The sequence below is a fragment of the Dicentrarchus labrax genome, unplaced genomic scaffold (genome assembly GCF_905237075.1).
Source record: "Dicentrarchus labrax unplaced genomic scaffold, dlabrax2021, whole genome shotgun sequence".
Taxonomy (NCBI): Eukaryota; Metazoa; Chordata; class Actinopteri; family Moronidae; genus Dicentrarchus; species Dicentrarchus labrax.
The window spans coordinates 25,244,674-25,270,898 of record NW_026136721.1 but is presented as its reverse complement, the minus strand read 5'-3'; the positions used below and the strand labels follow the sequence as shown (position 1 = coordinate 25,270,898).

Below are 26,225 nucleotides of genomic sequence, written 5' to 3'. Positions count from 1 at the left end.
AAACCAATGTTAGTAGAGTTGTAAAAAAAAAAAAAAGTTAAATCTTGTACATTTATTGTGTCCATACATCTAATAGCTTGTCCTTCCTCCAATCGCTTCTTCATCTCTGCTGGTTGCCTACTTACTCCATGAAGTCAAGGATTGGTTATTGCTCAGAATTTTGGCAGATGAGACAGGAAATCCTCCTTGAGCAGCTTTTACTGACCTCATAACTATTTGGATACAATGAACCACACAAGGACAACAAAGCTGACCAGTGGAACAACGTCAAGGTCACTTCCACTACATTACAATCTTATCTCTAGTGGTATCTGCCCACGCAGCAGAGTTGTGGGTTTATGTATTGAGGTTTTGGGATATCTGAGATTTCTCCACTAGCAGTGGAGGTGAAAGAAATGTTCCTTTAATTTTTTAGCATTAAAGGAAAACTCAAGTAATTTCTCTCTTCACAGAAACAGTGTCCCACTTTGGATAATCTACTGACATTTTGAACTACTCTCTACTTTGACAGTGAGGTTTATGAATCATACAAAGTAACCAGGAAATGTTACTGGAAAGACACAAAGTGTGGAGTTGTTCAGATTCTCACTGTTTTTCAAAGCACAAACAGAATTATACTCTTTCTATTGTATTGAATTAGGGGTCAAAATCTTTTTTTGGTAAATGTGTCTTTTTATTCTGGATACATTCAATGTGACACTTATTATCAACCAGTGTTGGGTGATAATCTAAAAAAAATAGAGCAGACAGAATGCAATATAATGCAGTGTTTGCTCTTAGTTGAGGTCAAAGTTCACCAAGTTGAAAAAAGAACTATCATTCTGTCTGTCTGTCTGTCTGTCTGTCTGAAGGTTATGTAATACTGTCTGAGTGTGTTTATGTTCTGTTGTGTTAGCTTTGCTTTGTTAAATCTCTTGCTGAGTTATGTCTTGCTCCAAAGATTGAAAAAGGAGAATACAGTGAAACAGCATACTGTTTTGTTTGTAAGTGTCCCTCACAATAAATAATAACACTAACAATGAAATATTATGTCAACCAAAGCTTTATTTTGATGAGTGAATGTGGTCTCAGTTTATAGTAGACCTCAGTGTGAGTGGACAGTAGTGATCAGAAATCAACTGCCACACACAGAAAGTATTAAATGCAGAAACATTACACACAACATGATAAGTGAGACAAATTATCTAATACAACATCTTATTTAAATTTTAAAAAATCTAATCAAATCAATTTGGCACTGTGTTGAATGAGGGTTTTGCTAAACACATACATTCATTTTGTATTCATATGCATAAGTGCTGTTGTTCATGAAAGAACATGTGTGTTTGTGTATTAGAAAAGCAGTATATTTTCACCACAGTTAATTAATTAGGCTGAATAAAAAGAGACACAGATCAGCATACAATGATCATATACAGAAGTTTCTTTCCACTATAGTATCAGTTAAAAACATGCAGTTCCTCCCTTTCTCACTTTCGTTAGTATAAAGCTGAATTTGGCCCACGACTGAGGACACACCACCGGATATTCAAATGGCCACACTATTTTCAACCACATCTGGATACAGGTATGTGTATTTGTATGGGACTTCCAGACTCTCATTTCTGTTTTCGATGATTACACGCAGCACTTTAAGCTCTCCTTGAAAATCCCGTATCAGCTTGCAGGGAATCTTCTCACTGAAATGTTCCTCTGGGTAATGGCCAAGTTGGACCTGATAAGATCAATGATACATTTAAAGATAAAACTTCTCCACTAACATTTATCAAACGTAGACTATTGACAACATAACTTACAGTTGGATTTTTTTGGTTGATGGTATTTTTGCTCTAATGAGATATTAATGTACTCTACACAACTTTGACATAAATATAATTTATGTATTTTTTATTAAGTCACTTACGAAGTCAGAGGACTGCCTGCTGAGTAGCCACATGGTGGCCATTCCATGAACTGTTGTGTTGACAGCAGGCAATGTCTGCAGCATCGTGGCCTCGCTTGTTGTCCCCTTTGTGGTTGGTGGAGGACGTTGCAGGGAGATGGGAGTGTTGGGCATCCAGCCACCATAGTCAAACTGCAATGAATGATTGACAGATGTCTGATTAATACCTTTTGAAGCACATCACTTTGATCATGATACAATTATTATGTTTAAGCCAGCCAAAAGCTGCTTGTTTTTATTAGTGTTAGCATTATGTCAGTCTGTTGGTCAGTCAGTCCACTGCACCAGTCCACACTGAGATATCTTAGCAACTAATGGATGATCTATACAGATATTTATTGTTCCCAGAGGATCACTCTTCATGACTTTGGTGATTCCCTAATTCTTCCTCTAGTGCCATCATGAAGTTCACATCTGTGGTGTTAAATGAATGTCTTAATATTTCTGCTGGATTGCCATTAAATGTGGTTCCAGCATTCATGTAGACATCAGGATGAACTGAGATAACTTTGGTGATCCTCTGACTTTTCATTTACTGCCATCATCATATCAAAATCTATGTCCAATCCTTCAGTTTATGACCAAATACCAGAAAAACAACAACAGTTTAAGATGTATTGTTGTCTGCCAATTTAGCAACTGTAGACTAAGATTATGGCCTAGTGAACATCATACCTGGTAAACAATTTGCATAATATCTCTCCAGTTCAGAGAAAAATGCAAAATCTCATCAATCCATTCCACAAAACAGCATTAAAACAGCATTAAAAGGATTCACCTGTCCAGCATTCACAGCTGCGTGCTGTGCTGAGCTTGTGAAGATCACCATGGTGACAAACTTCACCAACTCAGCCACGGTGGTAAAGCTCTGTGGAATTCCTGAGATTTGACAGAATAAACAGGGTTACTTAAAGAATAAAATAAAGTTTGATACATGTTTGCATCATGATAATATAATGGTATATAAATGAGCACATTTATCATCATAAAGAGGAACTTTTCTTTAAGCCTACCTGTGTCTGCGTTGGAAAGGAATCCCTGTTCAAAAATGTCCCGAATCCACTTCTGGAGTTCATAGTCTTGTTGGACTTCAGCATCAGTCTTGTAGTAGTAGCTGAGCACTCCCTGCACAAACCTTTGAGAAATGTGGATAGGTTTGGTAGAACACATTCCTAGTTGAATTTTTCATTTTTTTGTAATACACACTGATGTAGTAAGACACATTTTAATGGACATCTCTTTAGAATGACCACTTCTGTTATGTTTAAGACTTTTGGTGCAGTATTTGACATGTTGCCACAGTGGATCATAAAACGTTGACATTATCAGAAACATGCCTATTCTCTTTCTTGCTGAGAGTTAGATGAGAAGATCAATGCAACTCTCATATCTGTGTGTTAAGTGCCAGGTGGCAACTAGCTTAGCTTAGCATAAACACTGGAAGCAGGGAGAAACAACATTCAAATATGAACCAACACCTCTTAAATTTACCAATTAACACATTGTAACTCTTTTGTTTAAGAAACTGGTTCTCAAACTATGGCATGTGTCAAAATATTACAAAACATACTATTACATACTTTGAAATAATTGAAATAATTTAAAATATCTTTTACATTTCCTGTAATATTTTTGTTTCAATATCAGTCGGCCTGTGCTACTATATTTTTTCGGTCATAATAATAGATACATAAAGATACAGGCTGGACATTTTTACATTTTATTTTTAGTGAATGCCAATGGAGTGACTCTGAATGCCAAGTGATGAGCAACGCTACGTTATTCTGCACTACACACAATGATCAATACACACAGAGTGATAGAGCTCATTTTGAACGTCTTGATGACTTTTGATAGAACAACTATGTCATTGATTGTACCATTTTCCACACAGAACAATCCAAACAGTCACATGAAGTCTCTTGATGGTTGCACTACCAACCAGATGGCCACATCTTGATCAATGGAAAGTGGCACAGGTTTCTTCAAGATGTTTAAGTTTGCCATGGAGCAAATGTTAACAGTGACTACTACCTTCTAAAATGCATGGTGGCTATAAGGCTAGACTCTTGTTGTAGTCGTCATTTATCAGAGAGTTGAGCAGAATTTGTGGATTAACTCAATAGAATAAAATGTACCCTCTAATCCTACATTTGTATTTTCAGGTTATTGTTAAAGATCCAGTGTGTAACATTTCGGAGGATCTATTGGCAGAAACTTTGTTTTCATTAGTTTTGCTTGGTTTCTAGCAATCAACTGTACTAGTTCTGCTTAACAACTTTGCTCCCTGCAAGTGGAAATGGAAAAAACACAACCTTAACCTAATCTGAGACACTTTAATTTACTTTATGGCCTCTAAATACATTCTAACCCTAAAACAGTGGAAGTGTATAGTATAACATGAAAACTACTGTACATGTCACTACACCATTATGATTTTGAATAACATATATATTCTAAACAGCGCCTATAATACCTGTGGATAATATGCCAGAATTTGAGTCCGTCATCTCTGTAGTAGAAGTTTGGGACACCCTCCAGCCCACGCTCAGCAATGTCATCTGGCATGCAGAGGGAACTGTAGGTCAGTGAGGACAGTGATCTCTTCAGGATTGTGATCATACCCTCTCCACCAGAGGCTGCAAACTAGAGAACAGTCAAATATGTGAGAAACATAGTTAGAGACGAATACTGTACATGATATTGTTTAGGTAATGCTCTACTGAGTGTGTTGGTCTTTATGTACCTGTGTGAAAACTCCATCCTCAGCTATTAGGAGTTGTCGAGCCAAGAAGTTGATCTGCAGAGTGTAGCGAGTGTGGGGTATGAGGAGCTGAGGGATAGAGGGAACTCTTTTAGTAACACGATTACTTGTTAATAGAGTAAAAAGTGCTTCTATGATGATGCTTCTATACCATTTAACAGACTGAAATACTTGTAAATATATACACACTTAAAAATTATGTTTCATCCAAATTGGAAGATACAAAAATCAGCAAGTTGAAAAAACTATGACTGCAGTAAGTTCAGTATTGTTTCTTGCAGTTACCTTGTACAGTGGATGCACCATGGGAACGTTGCGCAGCAGTGACACTGCAAACACTTCAGCCAGCAGGTGAGTGCGCAGCAGGTGAACATTGAGTTGATGCTCACTGAAATCTGCACTTCTCACAAATAACTTGGCCGTCAACCAGTCGTACTCAGAATCAGTAGGAAAGAAGATGGGATTGTCCTCTGCTGGAGTCTGCTTCAGCTGCAGGAGAAGAAAGTGGGATACGGTTAATTCAGTCCATTCAATCCATTAAGTCACCTGGGAAGCAGATGAATCTCAGTGCTCATGTTTTATTTGCTCTGACAGATGCATCATCAATCAAAAATTAACTGACAGGTTCCCAATTACATTATCTAGTTTTATACTAGCTTTCATACTTGGATATGATATGATATGTGATGAACTTTTTTCTACATTCCTTGGGGGAAGAAGGAAGAAATAAACTACCACTGAGTCTTGACTAAAGTACACTTTCCGCAAGGTGGATGCTTCCTGTTGCAGGAAAACATACTTCTTACATTTTGAGTAATATCAATAACTTACAGCTTCACTAGTAGCTATTATCTATATTTGAGCGCTAATCTCACCTGAATAGCAATTGGCATCAGCTCATCATCTGGTGTTTTGTGGAGCAGGACGAGAGGAGCCATCAAGTACTGCTTCTTCCCATTGATGGTGTTTGCTTTCACTCCATCCAAACGCTTGTAGTCACACAGGAATATGTTGCCTTTCTGTTTTTTTAGTGAGGATGAGAAATGATTTGACTCACATGCATACAGTCACTATATTACATATACGAAGGGAACATGTGAGTACAAGGTGCATGAAAAAACTAAGATTAGCTAAAGTCAAGATAATCACCTTCATTTCATCCTCCAAGCTACACTGACCATGGAGGACGACCATGCCATCGGTGACAGGAAAGTTATCAGGCAGGGCTGAACAACGTCGGATCAACATGGGGTTGACACCATTTAGAAACTGGTAGCCGAAAAAAGCATCCTCCTTCCAATGTTTCTGGACATAGTCTGGAAGAAAAACAAAGTACTTCAATGAGTTTCAAACTTTGGGCCAGAAAGTTTTTATCCACCACCACCACTGTTTCAGTGAGGAATTCAAAGACATGACTGGACACTGCTTACAGTTGTTTCAAAGGCTACGGCTGGGGTATGGATTTTACGCAATAAAATACTATTTTTTCCCATGAAAAATCTACAGGCTTCAGGTTTAGATACACATCCTTCTGTAAATGTATTTGCATTTAATAAGCCAATTAAACAATAGACAATAGAATTCAGTAAAATCTAATCTCAGGATTAAAAACATGTTTCAGCCAGCAAATACAGTTGAAAATCTGCATCAATTGTCACACAAAACCATAATTCAGTTCAGTACTTGACATAGCAATCCGTTTGCAGCAGAGCACCGGTTTCATATCATCAATATCAGTCCAGTTCTCCTTGCAATCAGCCACATGCTCCAATTTAAGCTCAATCAGCCTGGAAAATAATATCAGAATAGTAAGTTTATCATTATAGATAGATAGATAGATAGATAGATAGATAGATAGATAGATAGATAGATAGATAGATAGATAGATAGATAGATATCTGACAGAATTTAAAGACTTCACCCTGTGACTGCGGTAAAGGCAAACTCTGCTGCCTTGGTGAAGGAGAAGAGGATCTCACAAGGCAGAGAACATGGGTCTTCTGCCTTCATGCAGTGAGGTATTCCCTCTACATACACATCCCAGCTGGGAAAAACAGAGAAGGGCAGAGTGGTGAGGAACTTTGGAATGTCTAGAGTCAGTGCATCTGCAGTTTTAATTTAGTTTGCAACATAATACACATTTTTATATATATTATATCTTTATATATAACATATGATAGTTAATTTTTTTCATCAGAGTTATATTCAAGCAAACATGGGGGAGGTTTGGTATTTTAGTTTTGGGTAACATTAAGCTGAACTGTGTATAAACTCTGAGCACTCACCAATAGTCTTTCCCTCGCTGCTTAAGCTCCTGCTCCCTACTGTACCTGCCAAGATCATGTTTGTCTTCAAAGACTCTCAGAGCTTAAAGAAAGAACCACAACAAGTTTTAAATTGAGGATATATACCGTTTGTAGGCATGAATATACTCCATAGAAGCTTTCAAAACTTGCGTACAGGTTCTGAGACAAGCACATTTCAACAAACCTGTTCCTTCTCTGAAGCGGTGCACCTCACTGTCGGTGATCCAGCAGTAGATGGGAAAGTTGTAGGTGTCTCCCTCTGGGGATTTCACTTCCACCTTGGCAGGGAACCAATTGTCTTGAGGGAAAATTAAGAGAGGCTGTTTGTCTAGCTCTATCAGAACCAGCTTTCCGATGGAGGCAGGGCAGGACATGGTAAAAGTAGACACCTGGAGAATAATGAGATGAAGATTAAGTATTTGATAACCTAGAACTGAGCTGCAGAATCACAATAATTAGTATACAATAATTTAATATAGAAGGGTGGACAAAATAAAACTGCAGACTTACTTCTTCAGATGTGAAGGCTAAAGCCCTTTCACGTTCGCTCTCCCCATCTGTGCCCACCAGCTTAATGTAGACATGGTTAAAAGTGTAGGCAAAGGCCCGATTGCCAGTGAATATGCTCACTTCATAATCCACCATTTTCACTCTGGAATGAAGAAGAATCCTAGTGGGTAGACAATTATAATAACCATTATTAACACTGATTAGGTTACCTGTCACTAGATGAGCTAGACTGCCAAACAAACTTTTAAATGCTGGCATTATAACAACTAATATTAAATGTGTCTTTTCCCATTTATCCATTATAGTCCAATTGTAACTGAAATCATTTAATATAGCATCTCTCTTACCTGTTAATGTTTTCTTATGATGAACTGCTCTCGTAAAATATCACCACTGATTGCTATTTTTATACATCCAAGTTTTGTGGGAGTGTCCAGTCAGTATAGTGATAATCAACTCGGGTGATGAAATGTTATAAACTGACAAGCCAGTAATCTCACAAATCAACCCGCCTCGCAGATAAGGATATCTGTGTGTGTACAAACATTCAATGGAATTGCAAAACCACAGGCAGATGATGCAGATAATGGGGTCTTAAAGTTTAATCTAAATCTAATACACTTTTTTATCAAATTCTGTGAATATCTGTTAATGGTCCGCTGTTTATTCTGTTGGCCTATATGAACTGACAGTGTTTGTATACAGCCCTTGCTTTGACCAAGCTCTAAATGATTGTTGGGGTATTGGATTTCTCCAGAAATACATACCCCACCTTTAAGGCAGCATTACTTTAGTGAATGAAGATCATATTACATATTGTACGTTTAAGAAGTTGTGCTACATCCAGAGATGGTCAGGGACGAGTCAGTCACATCGGCCTTGGTTGATGTATCTGCATAACAATGACATCATAGCCAATATTCCCTAACGATGAGGAGCATGTAGATGCAAAATGAAAGTGGGCCCAAAACAGAACTTTGTAGGATTTTTTCCATGCAGTCGAGTAGGATGGAATGAGTGACTGTAGCGAAGACTGTTCTTATCTCCAGGAGTATTTACATTCTGATGGCTCCAGAATCAGCTGAAGAATCACATTTCTACGCACATCAACAGATACATGATGTTACTGTCCCATCTTCAAAACTTACATTTTTCATAAGCTAAGGAAAAATACCTTCTTGTCAGCTTACCAAATTAATGGCTTGTTTAACTTAGTTAAAGTTGCCACTTGTTAAAATACTTGTTTTTCTTTGGACAGCAGTCTACTGCCTGTCACAAAGACACTCTTCACCTGATATACTCAGGTATTGTATTGTTTATCTTCACAAAAGAGCTTCTTTTGTACACAGACATTTAACTACATTCTACATTTAAATATATTGGTCATGATTATTAGCTGTCTGTACAATATTCAATGTAAAAGTTTAAACTATCGTGTAGCCAAAAGATATATATTCCCATAATATACATACATATATATATATATATAATATATATAGTCCATAATATATAATTTCCCATAATATACAACTTGCTTGAATTTGGATGCAGGAATCAATCATCATCACCATTTTCAACCTTTTCGCACAACAATGGAAAACTAGAGGTATGATTACATCCTTTTACAGATTCGCTGCTATATTGAGCCATGGGCCTTGCCTTGTCTCCACAGGGGGGATTGTGAAGCTAGTAGAACAAACATACACAGCATATGAATTAACAAATTACTTTTAAGTTTTGTTCCCAGTGCCTAATATGTGCAACAAACAATCAACAGAGTAACTATAAGACAAACCAGACTCCTTTCCTAAACCTACATATCCTTTTGAACTTATTAAAATTGATTTTATTGAATTGACAAAATGTGAAGGGAAAAAGTTTGCTGTTGCAAATATGCAAATTTTCATCTTGGGTAGTAATATTTCCTGTAGGTCACCCAGACACTATATCAGTAGCAAAAGCCTTGTGTAGAGAAATAATACCAGGATTTGGAATACCAAAGAAGATTCATTCTGATAATGGAACTCATTTTGTAAATGAAATCATCACAAAAATGACACATACCTTGGAAATACAAGTAAAATACCATTGTGCACCCACCCACAATCAGCAGGATTTGTGGACTACAGGGAGTTCTTTGTGATCAATTAAGATAAATTAGGGGTACAAGCCCCCCTCCAAAAAACACAGCCAAATATTTCTCCCCTTTTGTACCTTTGAGCTTAGTAGGAATGGTTAGAGGACAGCAATGTCTTGTTTGCAATGTAACCTCTTATCCAGTGATGGCTATAATGGGCCTTGAAATTCAGCAATGGATGGATTTAACCAAAAGAAGCAGCAGTGACCCAAAGTTAAGGAATACAGCAAAATAGGTGAGACCTGGAGGGACAGTTGTATTTCCAATCATAAAACACGTGCACTAACATTAGGTCAGCAGTATTTTTATTAATTGCTTCTAAATTGTTCCAGGGTGTATGTGCCCAATCCTGTGATTTTAATCCATGCTGAAGGGAACTGCGCAGATCAGCTTTGCCTGCTGAAAAATTTTATGAAGTTCAGGATTTATCAGAGAAAGCGGCTTCTTAACGCCAGACAATTTATCTGTATGAACCTGAATTTGGATGCAGGAATCATTGCTTTTTAGAGACCTGGCATACACTCAAGGACTTGGACCATGAACTTGAAAGAACCAGTTTTGTTTACCTGGTAAAACAAAAGCAGGGGAGTCTGTCTGTTTGTCTCTCTTAACAAAGGACAAAAGGACACACACCTTTTCTGGCGCACAACTCCCCCATACGTGCACACACACACACACACACACACACACACACACACACACACACACACACACACACACACACACACACACACACACACACACACATTTTTCCATTGCTTAGTTCCTTCTGAGCTAGATTTCAGATTGTGTATTTTCCTTTCTTCTGCTTTTATTATTTCTTTAATAAATGCTTTAGTTCATACATGCTGGCCTATTGATTTCTCACAAAAGTGGGTGATACCAGCCTCTTCTATGCAGAACTCCACATCCTTTTATTCAAACTATTAATAGTGATTTTGGTTATACTTATTAATTTAATGATTAATCTGATTTCTAAATAAATATTTTATTAGAGTATTTAATGAGACTGAATCAATCAGTTATTGGCTATTGTTTCCCTTATTTAAGGGGGGGTGTCCTGAGAATCTGTAACTTAAATTAAGGTAATATTCTATTATCTTTTGATAATTAATCGATTTTCATAGCCAAAATTAATTGATTGCACCCACATAGTTTAGTGTGCCTTTAAACCACTGTTTCACCGACAAATGGTACCACTGTGATTTATCACAGCACCTACAACACAGACTGCCGAAACTGGACTGCACTTCATCATGGTCATCATCATTGTTTCTGTAATTAAACAGCAAAGATGAAGAGGTAGTGCAGAATTGGTTAAAACAGATGAATCTTTATAAGCTGACAATCAGATACAAACAGGATGACTAGAGAAAGTGCAAATCCTGTTGCAATCAGGAGAGACAAGTGAATGAAGTAAAGATAATTGTTTATTAGAACATCACACATGTGGTGATTAAAAATTTACTTCAAGTCTTTGGTGCTTAGACTTTACAGAGATATTTTTGTGATCAAGGAGCGTCTTCCCAGAACGGTGGCAAGATAAGTACCCCCATGGAGTCGAGACACTGGTGGTGGTGGATGATGACTCTGCTGAGGCTGATTTGATGCTTTTATATTTTTATATAATTATGTTTTACATCTTCACTACCATTTTAGTTGAAGTGTAAAATACAAGATTTATCAAGTTTAAGTAACAGAAAGCTTCCAGATGGATCAGGTTTCATGAATTAAAGTCTACTAAAAGCAACCATATTTGTTCTGCCAGTTTCCGTCATATGAAACCAAGCTCCAAAGAACTTTCCAGTCCCACCTGTAAATACATTATTCCATGTAATAACGAACGTTGGTTCAAGGAAGTTAAAACCTCAAGTTGGAGCAGGTTTGCTTATCTGTGAATGCTACTTCCAATCTACGTGTGACATTTTGTGAGAAAAAAGCATTTACATGTATTGACATGTATTTTACAATGCCACCATCATCATAGTCATAGTGGTCAAAATAATTTTACTTTTTCCAGATGTCCTACGAGGACTGTTGCCTTATCAACATACCACACCAGTAAAGGCCAGAAGATGTTTCTCCCATGCTACCTTAATAACTGGATACAACTTATCTGTTGCTAGGCTCAGTTGACGTATACTGGGTGTAACTTGTATCGTGCTTTAATACTGATGTTTTTCTCTCTTCGGGGAGCTCCTCTCCCATAACTCTTTGGGTTGTGTGAGATTCTGTGCACTGTTTGAATAAAGAAACGCTTTGACTTTAAGATACTCTCTTTGGCCGTGATTCTTCACCCACCAACTTGGTCCTTTGAGCCAGGTCCCGAGCGCCTTTCTTTCCCTGCTCCGTGAGGGAGTGAAGAAGTGAAGTGTTGTGTAAGACCCACTGAAAATGGTCCTAGGCATCGGGTTGTGTAAGACCTTGCGTGTTGACTCTTGTGGCACTCCCTGCTGAAAATGGTCGTAGCATTCTAAGTTTGCACTTAGTAAAAATACCCCAAAAAATAAGACTTCAAAAATACAAAAAATATAATATTACCAAAAACTAAAACATATAATAATAATATAATACACAATAACTTCTAATAATAGAATTATAAATAAAAGAGTAAGTTAGGAGAAAAAGTCAAAGAAAAGAAGAAAATGGGAATCTCACTGGGGATTTAAAGTTCATGTGTTCAATATCTTGAAAGATGGAAGAAAGGGTATGGGTTTGAAGGTACACTACAGGTTGACTGATGTAAAAAACTGATTGAAGAGATTTTGAAAGTGTGCAAGGGAGATGAAAAAAAGAGAAAAAAGGGGGGCTAGAAGATGTCAAAATATGACTTGAACAAGCAGAAAGGTTTGAGTATGGAAAAAGTGAAAGAAAACAGTAACGATGATACAAATGTTGTCCCGAGTGCTCCTCTGCTCCAACATCCTGTACAGGTATACGGCTCCCGTCCGCTTTTGTTGTTAAGTAATGCAAGGCAGAACGATATGATGATCTCCGTCTTACGGGTGCTCCATGCATGCAGTTGGTTTTATTTGTCCAGATGTCAGTGGTGGCCATTGACAAAGCACATTTACTTGAGTCCTGTATTTATGTGTGTTTAAATAAAAAATGTAAATGTCAACAGCTGTCTTTTTTATTGATTTTCATGCTTAAGTTTTTACAGGTTTTTCTATCTGCTTTGTGTAGCAGAGTGGCACTATAAGCAAGTTAATGCATTCATTGGGTGGTTTCAGAGAGAAACGAGGGTCTGGTATGAAAACAGCCGGCCCTTCTTGGTGAGCTGAGCCAAACGGTCTGGCTCACTAAAAAGAACCGGAATTCTCATCACTGCAAAGCCCTGTTGCCGGTGGCTGGATGCGGGTGTGGAGGCTGCAGGTGTGAGGGTTAGCGTGAAAACTTTCAACGCAGAGATGAGGACGATCGTCACGGTGCAGGGACGCGGAAAAATCAGGTCATGCACGCTCACACGACAATGTTGATTCAAACTCAGGCACTGAATCAGAAGATGAATTTCACAAGCATCATTAGAGAAATTAAGTTTAGTATCTACTGTCTTTAAATTGCTCATATACAGTTTAGTTTTTAGTTCATACACTAGGTTTTGCATACCATTTTACTGCATATTGCATATAGGCCTAGTGTATATATTTTTCATCATAGTCTTATAGTTTTTATTATATTTTATAGTATTCTTATTTTGTGATTCTTTATTGTACTTTTACATTTAAGTACTTTTTTGCACTACATTCCCCTATGCTGCTGTGTCTGATTTGAATTTCTCCTACGGGATTAATAAAGGTAAACATCTTATCTGCAACTGGAAATACGGCTATAGAGCCATGAACAAAACCAACAAAGTTATATTATAACTACAGACCTTTTGTAAGAACATACCTATTAAGACCTGAAGCAGATGATAATAAAAGGACTGATAGAAAATTCTAAATCACAATTCTGGTTTGCATTCACTTATAAAGGCAAAAAAATCATTATTATGATTAGCTCAAGGCTATTTTATATTTTCTCAAGAAATTAGAAAATGCATCGACATGTTTAAACCAACCTCCTCCTTAGTTTTATCCTTGAAGAGCTGACCTGGGTGACACACCCCTCAGTGACTCAGACATTGTCATGTTTTTAGATGGTTCTGCAAGTAAAGGATATGCTGTAGTAACTCTGACATCAATATTGAAAGCAGATCCTCTACCATCATACATATCAGCACCAGCTGCTGAACTGAACCTTAACTGAAGCATGAAAGTTAGAAAAAGACAAGAAAGTTACTATCTATACTGACAGCCAAAATGTATTTCTAACCTTGTTTGTTTTTTCACAACAATGGAAAACTAGAGGTATGATTACATCCTTTTACAGATTTGCTGCTATATTGAGCCATGGGCCTTGCCTTGTCTCCACAGGGGGGATTGTAAAGCTAGTAGAACAAACATACACAGCATATGAATTAAATTACTTTTAAAAGTTTTCTTCCCAGTGCCTAATATGTGCAACAAACAATCCACAGAGTAACTATAAGACAAAACCAGGCTCCTTTCCTAAACCTCCATATCCTTTTGAACTTATTAAAATTGATTTTATTGAATTGACAAAATGTGAAGGGAAAAAGTTTGCTCTTGCAAATATGCAAATTTTCATCTTGGGTAGTAATATTTCCTGTAGGTCACCCAGACACTATATCAGTAGCAAAAGCCTTGTGTAGAGAAATAATACCAGGATTTGGAATACCAAAGAAGATTCATTCTGATAATGGAACTCATTTTGTAAATGAAATCATCACAAAAATGACACATACCTTGGAAATACAAGTAAAATACCATTGTGCACCCACCCACAATCAGCAGGATTTGTGGACTACAGGGAGTTCTTTGTGATCAATTAAGATAAATTAGGGGTACAAGCCCCCTCCAAAAAACACAGCCAAATATTTCTCCCTCTTTTGTACCTTTGAGCTTAGTAGGAATGGTTAGAGGACAGCAATGTCTTGTTTGCAATGTAACCTCTTATCCAGTGATGGCTATAATGGGCCTTGAAATTCAGCAATGGATGGATTTAACCAAAAGAAGCAGCAGTGACCCAAAGTTAAGGAATACAGCAAAATAGGTGAGACCTGGAGGGACAGTTGTATTTCCAATCATAAAACACATGCACTAACATTAGGTCAGCAGTATTTTTATTAATTGCTTCTAAATTGTTCCAGGGTGTATGTGCCCAATCCTGTGTTTTTAATCCATGCTGAAGGGAACTGCGCAGATCAGCTTTGCCTGCTGAAAAATTTTATGAAGTTCAGGATTTATCAGAGAAAACGGCTTCTTTACTCCAGACAATTTATATGTATGAACCTGGACGATGTGTGCTTGTCATGGAGTCACATCCCTGGGTGTTGGGGTATGGACATGAGAAGACAGCCGAGAACAGGCACTCTGCGCTGGGCATGGTACCCAGGGTTTTCCAGCAGAGGACATGGGGTTAAGGCTAAGGGTCAGAAAGGTTTGCATAGGCCTGCTGGAGGTGAACTCAGGACTGGAGAATAAGGGTTAGGGGCTTTGGGTCATGTTTAGAGGGCTAAGAGGCTGTAGGAGGTCTCTAATTTTTTGTTAGCAAGTAAATGTAACAAACAGAAATAGATGGCTATAGAGGCTGTATAGGAAAATACATATATTAAACATTTACAGGTTTTTAGTCCATTTGTTAGATAGGCTACTTAAAGATGCTTTAAAAATATGGTCTGAAACTGGGTTTGTTGATCAGTGGGAAATTCTGAATATCTCATAAATATATCTCACAACACTGAGTGGAGTCCTTAAGTGCCTGATCCACTGAACACCACAGGGTGGCGACTGTAACACACAAGCTCCTACACTGCCCCTCTGAACTCGACTGCAGCCGACAGTGAGTTAGTCCGTCGTGTGTTGAGTGTCTGTTATTCTTTATACAGTCAATGTGACACAGAGAATTATCACACAACACTGGTTGATAATGTCAAAAAAACAGAGCAGACTGAATGCAATATAAACGGTCTGTCTTTTCTCTTAGTTGAGGTCAAAGCCAAAGTTCAAGAAAAGCTCAAAGAAAAGTGAACTATAGTCTATATACAGTAGGCTATATATATATATATATATATATATATATATATATATATAACTATATTCTGTCTGTCTGACGGTTATGTAATACTGTCTCAGTGTCTTTATGTTCTGTTGTGTTAGCTTTGCTTTGTTAAATCTCTTGTTAAGTTATGTCTTGCTCCAAAGATTGAAAAAGGAGAATACAGTGAAACAGCATATTTTACTGTTTTGTTTGTGAGTGTCCCTCACTATAAATAATAACACTAACAATGAAATATTATGTCAACCAAAGTTTTATTTTGATGAGTGAATGTGGTCTCAGTTTATAGTAGACCTCAGTGTGAGTGGACAGTAGTGATCAGAAATCAACTGCCACACAGAGAAAGTATTAAATGCAGAAACATTACACCCAACATGATAAGTGAGACAAATCATCTAATACAACATCTTATTTAAATTAAATTTTAAAAAATCTAAGCAAATCAATTTGGCACTGTGTTGAATGAGGGTTTTATTAAATGACGAATAAGTCACATTCATTCTGTAATCATATGCATAAGTGCTGTTGTTCATGAAAGAACATGTGTGTTAGTGTGTATTAGAAAAGCAGTATATTTTCACCACAGTTAATTAATTAGGCTGAAAAAAAGAGACACAGATCGGCATACAATGATCACATGCAGTGATTCCACTATAGTATCAGTTAACAACATGCAGTTCCTCCCTTTCTCACTTTTGTTAATATGAAGCTGAATTTGGCCCACGACTGAGAACACACCACCGGATATTCAAATGGCCACACTATTCTCTACCTCTGATGGATCCATGTATGTGTATGGAACTTCCAGACTCTTGTTTCTGACTTTGATGATTACATGCAACACTTCAAGCTCTCCTTGAAAATCCTGTATCAGCTTGCAGGGAATCTTCTCACTGAAATGTTCTTCTGGGTAATGGCCAAGAGGGACCTGATGAGATCAATAATACATTTAAAAAAAATAAAATGTTCCACTAACATTTAAACATTTATCAAAAATAGGCTATTGACAACTCAAAGGCATACTATGCAGTTTTCCGGTTTTGTCAAACAGCTACCCCTAGAGTCGCTGCGGAGTACTTGTATTTAACGTTAACTGTCGTAAATACCACTCACCAGAGTCGTCTCTATATATGGCTCTGCGTCTCTGCACTCACGGCCTGATCCCCTCCCCCCTGTATACCGGTACATGTTCAGTAGGATGGAAGCGTCGGACATCAAACAGGCAAAGATAGACTCCGAAGATGTCTACTGACCAGGTAACATCTGAGTGAATGCCTACTAGTGTCTTCCATTGAGGCTGCTTCTTATGTCGCTGATGTATGTGACGTCGCGCTATAAAGCAATTTGTGATTCTCGCGAGATTTGGAAGGGTGCCACCTTTCAGACTTGCATTCCTGGTTCTGCCGACGGCGTCCCTCTCCTGCTTTGCTATCGGGATGATTTGCTATACTACGAGTTCTTTGACCATCGAAATGACTTTGAAGCTGTTATATTAAGGTAAAAATCTTGCATAGTGTGCCTTTAATTTACAGTTGTAGGAAGTTGTAATAACTGAATTTACACAATTGTATTTTTTATTAAGTCACTTACGAAGTCAGAGGACTGTCTGCTGAGTAGCCACACAGTGGCCATTCCCTGAACTGTTGTGTTGACAGCAGGCAATGTCTGCAGCATCGTGGCCTCGCTTGTTGTCCCCTTTGTGGTTGGTGGAGGAAGTTGCAGGGAGATGGGAGTGTTGGGCATCCAGCCACCATAGTCAAACTGCAATGAATGATTGACAGATTTCTGATTAATACCTTTTTGAAGCACATCACTTTGATCATGATACAATTATTATGTTTAAGCCAGCCAAAAGCTGCTTGTTTTTATTAGTGTTAGCATTATGTCAGTCTGTTGGTCAGTCAGTCCACTGCACCAGTCCACACTGAGATATCTTAGCAACTAATGGATGATCTATACAGATATTTATTGTTCCCAGAGGATCACTCTTCATGACTTTGGTGATTCCCTAAATCTTCCTCTAGTGCCATCATGAAGTTCACATCTGCGGTGTTGAATGAATGTCTTAATATTTCTGCTGGATTGCCATTAAATGTGGTTCCAGCATTCATGTTGACATCAGGATGAACTGTGACAACTCATGGTGGTACTGTTGGGTCTCTGTAATTAATGTTTAAAGAGTTCGGTCTAGACCTGCTCTATTTGAAAAGTGTCCTGAGATAACTTCTGTTATGAATTGGCGCTATACAAATAAAATTGAATTGAATTGAAAATTGAATTGATCCTCTGACTTTTCATTTACTGCCATCATCATATCAAAATCTATATCCAATCCTTCAGTTTATGACCAAATACCAGAAAAACAACAACAGTTTAAGCTGTATTGTTGTCTGCCAATTTAGGAACTGTAGACTAAGATTATGGCCTAGTGAACATCATACCTGGTAAACAATTTGCATACTATCTCTCCAGTTCAGAGAAAACTGCAAAATCTCATCAATCCATTCCACAAAACAGCATTAAAACAGCATCAAAAGGATTCACCTGTCCAGCATTCACAGCTGCGTGCTGTGCTGAGCTTGTGAAGATCACCATGGTGACAAACTTCACCAACTCAGCCACGGTGGTAAAGCTCTGTGGAATTCCTGAGATTTGACAGAATAAACAGGGTTACTTAAAGAATAAAATAAAGTTTGATACATGTTTGCATCATGATAATATAATGGTATATAAATGAGCACATTTATCATCATAAAGAGGAACTTTTCTTTAAGCCTACCTGTGTCTGCATTGGAAAGGAATCCCTGTTCAAAAATGTCCCGAATCCACTTCTGGAGTTCAGAGTCTTGTTGGACTTCAGCGTCAGTCTTGTAGTAGTAGCTGAGCACTCCCTGCACAAACCTTTGAGAAATGTGGATAGGTTTGGTAGAACACATTCCTAGATGAATTTTTCATTTTATTTACTACACACTGATGTAGTAAGACACATTTTAATGGGCATCTCTTTAGAATGACCACTTCTGTTATGTTTAAGACTTTCGGTGCAGTATTTGACATGTGGACACAGTGGATCATAAAACTTTACATTATCAGAAACATGCCTATTCTCTTTCTTGCTGAGAGTTAGATGAGAAGATCAATGCAACTCTCATATCTGTGTGTTAAGTATGGAGCTACAGCCAGGTGGCAACTAGCTTAGCTTAGCATAAACACTGGAAGCAGGGAGAAACAACATTCAAATATGAAACAACACCTCTGAAATTTACCAATGAACACACTGTAACTCTTTTGTTTCTTGTGGTTCTCAAACTATGGTATGTGTCAAAATATTACAAAACATACTATTACATACTTTGAAATCATTGAAATAATTTAAAATATCTTTTACCTTTCCAGTAATATTTTTCTTTCAACATCAGTTGGCCTGTGCTACTATATTTTAATGTCGGTCATAATAATAGATACATAAAGATACAGGCTGGACATTTTGGGGATAATGAATGCCGAAGGACTGGCTCTGAATGCGAGGTGATGAGCAACGCTCCTTTATTCTGCACTACACACGATGATCAATACACACAGTGAGTGATAGAGCTCATTTTGGACGTCTTGATGACTATGTCATTGATTGTACCATTTTCCACACAGAACAATTCAAACACTCACATGGAAGTCACTTGATGGTTGTACTACCAACCAGATTGGCCACATTTTGATCAATGGAAAGTGGCACAGGTTTCTTCAAGATGTTTCTCATGGAGCAAATGTTTACAGTGACTACTACCTTTTTAAAATGCTTGGTGGCTTTTAGAACGTGACAGGCTAGACTCTTGTTGTAGGCATCATTTACCAGAGTATGGAGCACAATTTGTGGATTAACTCAATGGAATAAAATATACCCTCTAATCCTACATATTTATTTTCAGGTTGCTTTATAGCAGAGATTGGTGCTCCCTGCTAGAGCAAAGATCCAGTGTGTAACATTAAGGAAGATAGTTCTGCTTAACAACTCCCTGCAAGTGGAAATGGAAAACAAATCCTGCTCTGATGTCAGACCCTTGAGTTTACTTTATGGCCTTTAAATGCATTCTAACCCTAAAACGGTGTAAGTATATAGTATAACATGGCAACTACTGTACATGTCATTAAAACATTCAACTTTTTTTGCACCAATATCATATTATTATAAACAGTCCCTTTAATACCTGTGGATGATATCCCAAAGTTTGAGTCCATCATCTCTGTAGTAGAAGTTTGGGACACCCTCCAGCCCACGCTCAGCAATGTCATCTGGCATGCAGAGGGAGCTGTAGGTCATTGAGGACAGTGATCTCTTCAGGATTGTGATCATACCCTCTCCACCAGAGGCTGCAAACTAGAGAACAGTCAAATATGTGAGAAACATAGTTAGAGACAAATACTGTACGTGATATTGTTTAGGTAATGCCCTACTGAGTGTGTTGGTCTTTATGTACCTGTGTGAAAACTCCATCCTTAGATATTAGGAGTAGTCGAGCCAAGTAGTTGATCTGCAGAGTGTAGCGAGTGTGGGGTATAAGGAGCTGAGGGAGAGAGGGAACTCTTTTAGTATCACTAGTACTTGTTAATAGAGTAAAAAAAATGCTTCTATGATGATGCTTCTGTACCAACAGACTGAAGTACTTGCAAATATATTCACACTAAAACATTATGGTTCATCCAAATTGGAAGATACAAAAATCTGCAAGTTGAAAAAACTATGACTGCAGTAAGTTCAGTAGGCTATTGTTTCTTGCAGTTACCTTGTACAGTGGATGCACCATGGGAACGTTGCGCAGCAGTGACACTGCAAACACTTCAGCCAGCAGGTGAGTGCGCAGCAGGTGAACATTGAGTTGATGCTCGTTGAAGTCTGCACTTCTCACAAAAATCTTGGCCATCAACCAGTCGTACTCAGAATCAGTAGGAAAGAAGACGGGATTGTCATCTGCTGGAGTCTGCTTCAGCTGCAGGAGAAGAAAGTGGGTTGTGGTTTATTCAGTTGATTTAAATCCATTAAGTCACCTGGGAAGCAGATAAATCTGTCAGCGTGTGTTTGCTCTAAATATGGGGCAGAGTCTGACCTTATAGTACATATTATAGGATGATATGTATTTTTCTAAAATAAGCTTTTGCTAATAAGAGAGATGTGTTTGTCACACAACAGTTGTTGTAAGTTTAATTTCCCAACTATGCTACAGCACACATTTTGTTGCTCTGAATGACTGTAGGTCTATCCAATTGTCGCAGGAAAATCTAGATCTTTGTTCAAATTTGTTAAGTGTTTTTCATGTTAGTCCTTCCTGTTTTATTTTGTAGTCACCTTTTCCCTCACTGTTCAACCCTGACTTCCTCCCTTTGTGTGTGTTTCCCTGCCTTTGTAATTGTCTGCCCCAGCCCTGACTGCTTTCACCTGGTTCCACTCTCACAAGGTATATATAGTCCTTTTCTCCCTTTTGTGTTTGTCAGTTTGTCTTGTTCCCCGTCAGTGAGTATTGTAATTCAAAGTTAGATTTTTTTGTTTGTATTTTTGAACTCCTTGTAGAGAGTGACTTTTTTTTTTTTTCCAACTTCGTCTGTGCATGAGTTGTGCATTTGGGTCCACCTGTATAGTGTCAGAGGTTGTGACAATCTTACAGTTTGAGTAATATCAATAACTTACAGTTTTACTCTTGGCTATTAGCTTTGTTTGAGTGCTAACCTCACCTGAATAGCAATTGGCATCAGCTGATCATCTGGTGTTTTGTGGAGCAGGACGAGAGGAGCCATCAAGTACTGCTTCTGTCCATTGATGGTGTTTGCTTTCACTCCATCCAAACGCTTGTAGTCACACAGGAATATGTTGCCTTTCTGTTAGAAATTTTTGTGAGGATGAGAAATGATTTGACTCACATGCATACAGTCACTATATTACATATATGAAGGGAACATGTGAGTACAAGGTGCAATTCAAAATGTAATGTCATTGAGCAAAAGATAATTCTAACACTAAGATCAATCAAACGCAAGACAATCACCTTCATTTCATCCTCCAAGCTACACTGACCACAGAGGAAGACCATGCCATCAGTGACAGGAAAGTTATCAGGCAGGGCTGAACAACGTCGGATCAAAATGGGGTTGATACCATTTAGAAACTGGTAGCCGAAAAAAGCATCCTCCTTCCAATGTTTATGGACATAGTCTGGAAGAAGAACAGAGTACTTGTACTTCAATGAGTTTCAAACTTTGGGCCAGAAAGTCTTTATCTACCACCACCACTGTTTCAGTTTGGAATTCAAATACGTGACTGGACACTCCTTACAATTGTTTCAAAGGCTGCTTCACAAAACCATCATTCAGTTCAGTACCTGATATAGCAGTCCGTTTGCAGCAGAACACCCGATTGATGGCATCAATATCAGTCCAGTTCTCCTTGCAATCAGCCAGGCCCTTCAGTTGCAGCTCAGTCAGCCTGGAAAATAAAATCAGAATAGTAAGTTTATCGTGATGGATAGATGGCTAGATGGCTAGATGGATAGATTTAAAGACTTCACCCTGTGACTGCGGTGAAGGCAAACTCCATTGCCTTGGTGAAGGAGAAGCGGATCTCACAAGGCAGAGAACATGGGTCTTCTGCCTTTATGCAGTGGGGTATTCCCTCTACATACACATCCCAGCTGGGAAAAACAGAGAAGAGCAGAGTGGTGAGGAATTTTGGAAAGTCTAGAGTCAGTGCATCTGCAGTTTTCATTTAGTATGCAAACATAATACTTATTTTTATATATTCAATCTTGTATAAACCTAAGTGTAAGTAAATCCAGGTGTAACAGTGTCATATGGTGGTTAATCTATCTTCATTTATCATAGTTATATTCAACCAAATGTTGAGGAGGTTTGTATGATGTTAGTTTTGGGGAACATTAAGCTGAACTGTGTATAAACTCTGAGCACTCACCAATAGTCTTTCCCTCGCTGCTTCAGTTCCAGCTCGCGACTGTACCTGCCAAGATGATGTTTGTCTTCAAAGACTCTCAGAGCTTAAAGAAGGAACCACAACAAGTTTTAAATTGATGATATAGACAGTTTGCAGGCATGAAAGTGCTTCACATACGCCTCCTTATCGTCTAGCTTTCAGAACTTGTGTACAGGATGTCAGACAAGCAAATTTCCACAAACCTGTTCCCTCTCTGAAGCGGTGCACCTCACTGTCGATGATCCAGCGGTAGATAGGAAAGTTGTAGGTGTCTCCCTCGGAGGATTTCACTTCCACCTTGGCAGGGAACCAATCGTCTTGAGGGAAAAATAAGAATGGTTGTTTGTCTAGCTCTATCAGGACCAGCTTTCCGATGGAGGCAGGGCAGGACACAGTAAAAGTAGACACCTGGAGAATAATGAGATGAAGAGTAAGCGTATTTGATAACCAAGAACTGAGCTGTAATATCACTATATATCACTGTAATATAATTGGCATACAATTACTGAAATCAACACAATAAAACTGCAGAAATTGCCAATTTTATTGAGCTAATTATGTTGGTTTTTTTTTGTTGCTTTGGTAACCTTTCTGAGGGAAAGATTTGCAGGACAGCATATATCTTGTTGCTACGCATGTGAGTCTGAGTTAGAGAAGAAAATGTCAGACTTACTCCTCCACACGTGAAGGCTGAGGCCCCTTTGTGTTCGCTCTCCCCATCTGTGCCCACCAGCTTAACGCTGACCAAGTTCAGAGTGCAGGCAAAGGCGAGATCGCCAGTGAATATGCTCACTTCATAATCCACCATTTTCGCTCTGGAATGAAGAAGAATCTTGGTGGGCAGAGAATAATAATAAATATTATTAGCACTGATTAGGTTACCTTCCACTTGATATGGGGTCAGCAACCTTTACTATGAAAAGAGCTGGTTTCTGCCAACACAAAATAAATAAATATATAATCTGTCTGGAGCAAGAGATTTGAACAAAATAATTTCTCTATTTTCCTCCAAGATGAGGGTTGAGCAATTACACCACAAGTAAACAATCCAGTAGGATAATGTACTTTTTACTTCTATGAGTATCATCAGAGTAAAATGTGTCAATATCTGTTTTTTTGAACAACTTTTATTTAATAAACAAATTGCTCTGAAGCTCAATTCTGAGGCTGTTCTACAAATAGTTTCTAATAAATATAGCAACTTCTGATCAACCCATATCAATTTCAGGCTTAAATTAACAACTTCTGGCTAGTCCTGTCCATGTCCAGTTTAAGCCCCGCCCACAAGTACACAGATACAGATAGTTGGTTTAGCAGATACAGATAATGGTATACTCATTCATCTCAAATTTTTTGCAATCGGAGAATGTAAGAATCACTTTAGACCTACAACAATGATAAATGAAAATATTACGTTCATTTCTATGCAATTTTTTCATCAAAGCCACAGGGAACCACTGGAGAGAGGTTAAAAAGGCACATGCGGCTCCGGAGCCAGAGGTTGCATACTCCTGCACTAAATGAACCCTCATGCAAAGAAACATCAAAACACTGATATTGTAACAAATGATCCATTACATTTGTCTTTTCCTATGTATTTATTACAGTCCAACTGTCCACCTCTCTTACCTGTTAATGAGGTCCCTTGAAGAACTGCTTTCTTGGTGAAAGGTATCACCACAGATCCCTCTTTTTGTACATGAATTTCTGTGGGAGTGTCTACATTTATCTACATTGTTCACATTTTACAATTTTAAAGCTTTCTAATCACATGATGAAGGCAGATACATTTTTGTGGGTTGACAAATTACAGAAAGGAGGGAATGTGGAAGAACATTAAGCAATTTACTTTTATCAATGATTTACTCAACCATTATGTGTCTCTGTACATATTCTGTACTGATATAGTTACAGGGAACAAGGAAAGGAATAAAGAAGGGAAGGGTCATTAAGTCATAGAGCACATGCATGCATTGGTGCCACACTTGAAAGCTCTCGGCACAGTTAGCTTAGTGGTGAATGGGCACACCACTCCTTCACCTCTCTCCTCCCAGTTTCACTGGTTATCAGTCTGGGAGATAGAGGAATCAGTATTTAGTGTGTTGTTATTTTGCTAATGTTTTTAGGGTACATCTAATTTGATTTGTATGTTATAACTTTATTTTGAGTAGGTTGGACAGCATCATGAGTGACCGAGAATTGATTGTGACAGATTGGTTGTCCTTGTGAGTGATAGTGGTAAAGTAAGGTGTGTTCCTGAGAGATGCTAGTATTGTAGGCCTGTTGAGTTTGTTTGTCTGTAAATGTAGTTTGTGTGCATTTGTGATTTTGTTTGTGTTTTAAGAGGTGAGGGTAAGCAGGTACACAGGTGGGAGTAGGAAGGAGCAGCTGTGAGGAGCAGATTTGACTGTGTAGTTGAAACAGGGACTCTCAGGGAGGGAGTTACAAAGTGCTTAACAAACAACAAACATACATAATGGCACTATATACATGCATATATACATATAAATATGTACATGCATAACCATACCCAATCAAACATGCAACACAAGCAAAAGAGTCCGCAATAGAGACTTGGCATTCACTTTTAACTATCCTCCGTGGGTTTCAGGTGTAATATGTAACTGAGATTTGGAGTTCTGGATCCAGGGGGTGGGTGGGTTATATCTGGGGTTTATTTTTATTTGTATTATTTATATCTTAGTAGTTTAATCATATGTGTCTGTATATATGCATATGTATAGGTATGTATGTGAATATATATTTTAAGCATTATTTTTGTAACATATATATATATACCTATATGTATTTTTTCTCTTAAAATAAAATAAAAATTTGATCACAAAAAAACTGTGCAATTTAAGATAAATAATATACGTTTGGTTGAATTAAAAAACAGTCGTAGTCAGCGGGGGTGGGAGGTACTGGGTGCTTTGGCCTTGTGGAGTCTGGTGGTTGATGGTACAAACGAGCCTCCAAACCACTTTGAGGCTCGGGCTAGATCTTGGGTTTTTGATCATATATAGATTATATGTAATCAGTAAGATCCTATAGTTGAATCTGAATTTTACAGGAAGCAAATGAAGGGATGCAAGAACAGGAGTAATGTGGAACCGACAGCTGGTTAAAAGTCTGGCAGCTGCATTTTGTGCTAACTGTAAACGATTTAAGGAAGCTTGACGGAGGCACATGTAGAAGGAGTTACAGTAATCTTGACAGGAGCAAATGAAGCTGTCAATTAATTGTTCAAGATCACTGGAGGACAAGAAGCTTCTGATTTTTGCTATATTACGTAGCTGCAGAAAACAGGATTGCACAAGTGTTGTTACATGAAGGTCTAATGTCATATACTGGTCAAAGATGATACCCAGATTCTTAGCAGTGGGTTTGATATTTGTGAGTAATGGTCCAATAAACTGATCAACTGCAGTGAAAAGGTTTTCAGGACCAAATAAAATGATTTCACTTTC

At 38.0% G+C, this 26,225-nt stretch overlaps 2 protein-coding genes across 4 annotated transcripts; both read right to left on the bottom strand.

The window, feature by feature from the left end:
- Window positions 1–1,513: 1,513 nt before the first annotated feature.
- On the bottom strand, window positions 1,514–24,478 carry LOC127355078 (polyunsaturated fatty acid lipoxygenase ALOX15B-like). Of its 3 annotated transcripts, none has more exons than XM_051385555.1 (15): window positions 24,385–24,447; window positions 23,429–23,587; window positions 22,959–23,163; window positions 22,738–22,819; window positions 22,337–22,459; window positions 22,151–22,254; window positions 5,856–6,022; window positions 5,582–5,725; window positions 4,992–5,195; window positions 4,689–4,775; window positions 4,419–4,588; window positions 2,956–3,077; window positions 2,721–2,821; window positions 1,904–2,074; window positions 1,514–1,714 (listed from the first exon to the last, which is right to left on the bottom strand). In XM_051385555.1, the coding sequence occupies exons 2-15, from the start codon at window positions 23,561–23,563 to the stop codon at window positions 1,529–1,531; spliced, it is 2,001 nt and encodes a 666-aa protein (XP_051241515.1). In that variant the 5' UTR covers window positions 23,564–23,587; window positions 24,385–24,447; the 3' UTR covers window positions 1,514–1,528. The 3 variants fall into 3 exon arrangements, with proteins under 3 accessions (XP_051241515.1, XP_051241518.1, XP_051241516.1); XM_051385558.1 differs by lacking the exons at window positions 1,514–1,714; window positions 1,904–2,074; window positions 2,721–2,821; ... (4 more) ...; window positions 5,582–5,725; window positions 5,856–6,022 and adding exons at window positions 16,020–16,710; window positions 17,373–17,543; window positions 18,327–18,427; ... (4 more) ...; window positions 21,507–21,650; window positions 21,818–21,984 and having other exon boundaries at window positions 23,429–23,570; window positions 24,385–24,478; XM_051385556.1 differs by lacking the exons at window positions 1,514–1,714; window positions 1,904–2,074; window positions 2,721–2,821; ... (4 more) ...; window positions 5,582–5,725; window positions 5,856–6,022 and adding exons at window positions 16,020–16,710; window positions 17,373–17,543; window positions 18,327–18,427; ... (4 more) ...; window positions 21,507–21,650; window positions 21,818–21,984 and having other exon boundaries at window positions 24,385–24,455.
- Window positions 6,361–7,657, bottom strand: LOC127354239 (polyunsaturated fatty acid lipoxygenase ALOX15B-like). Its single transcript, XM_051384017.1, has 5 exons — window positions 7,523–7,657; window positions 7,197–7,401; window positions 6,992–7,073; window positions 6,628–6,750; window positions 6,361–6,493 (listed from the first exon to the last, which is right to left on the bottom strand). Exons 1-5 carry the CDS (start codon window positions 7,655–7,657, stop codon window positions 6,361–6,363), a joined length of 678 nt encoding a protein of 225 aa, XP_051239977.1.
- Window positions 24,479–26,225: the final 1,747 nt, after the last annotated feature.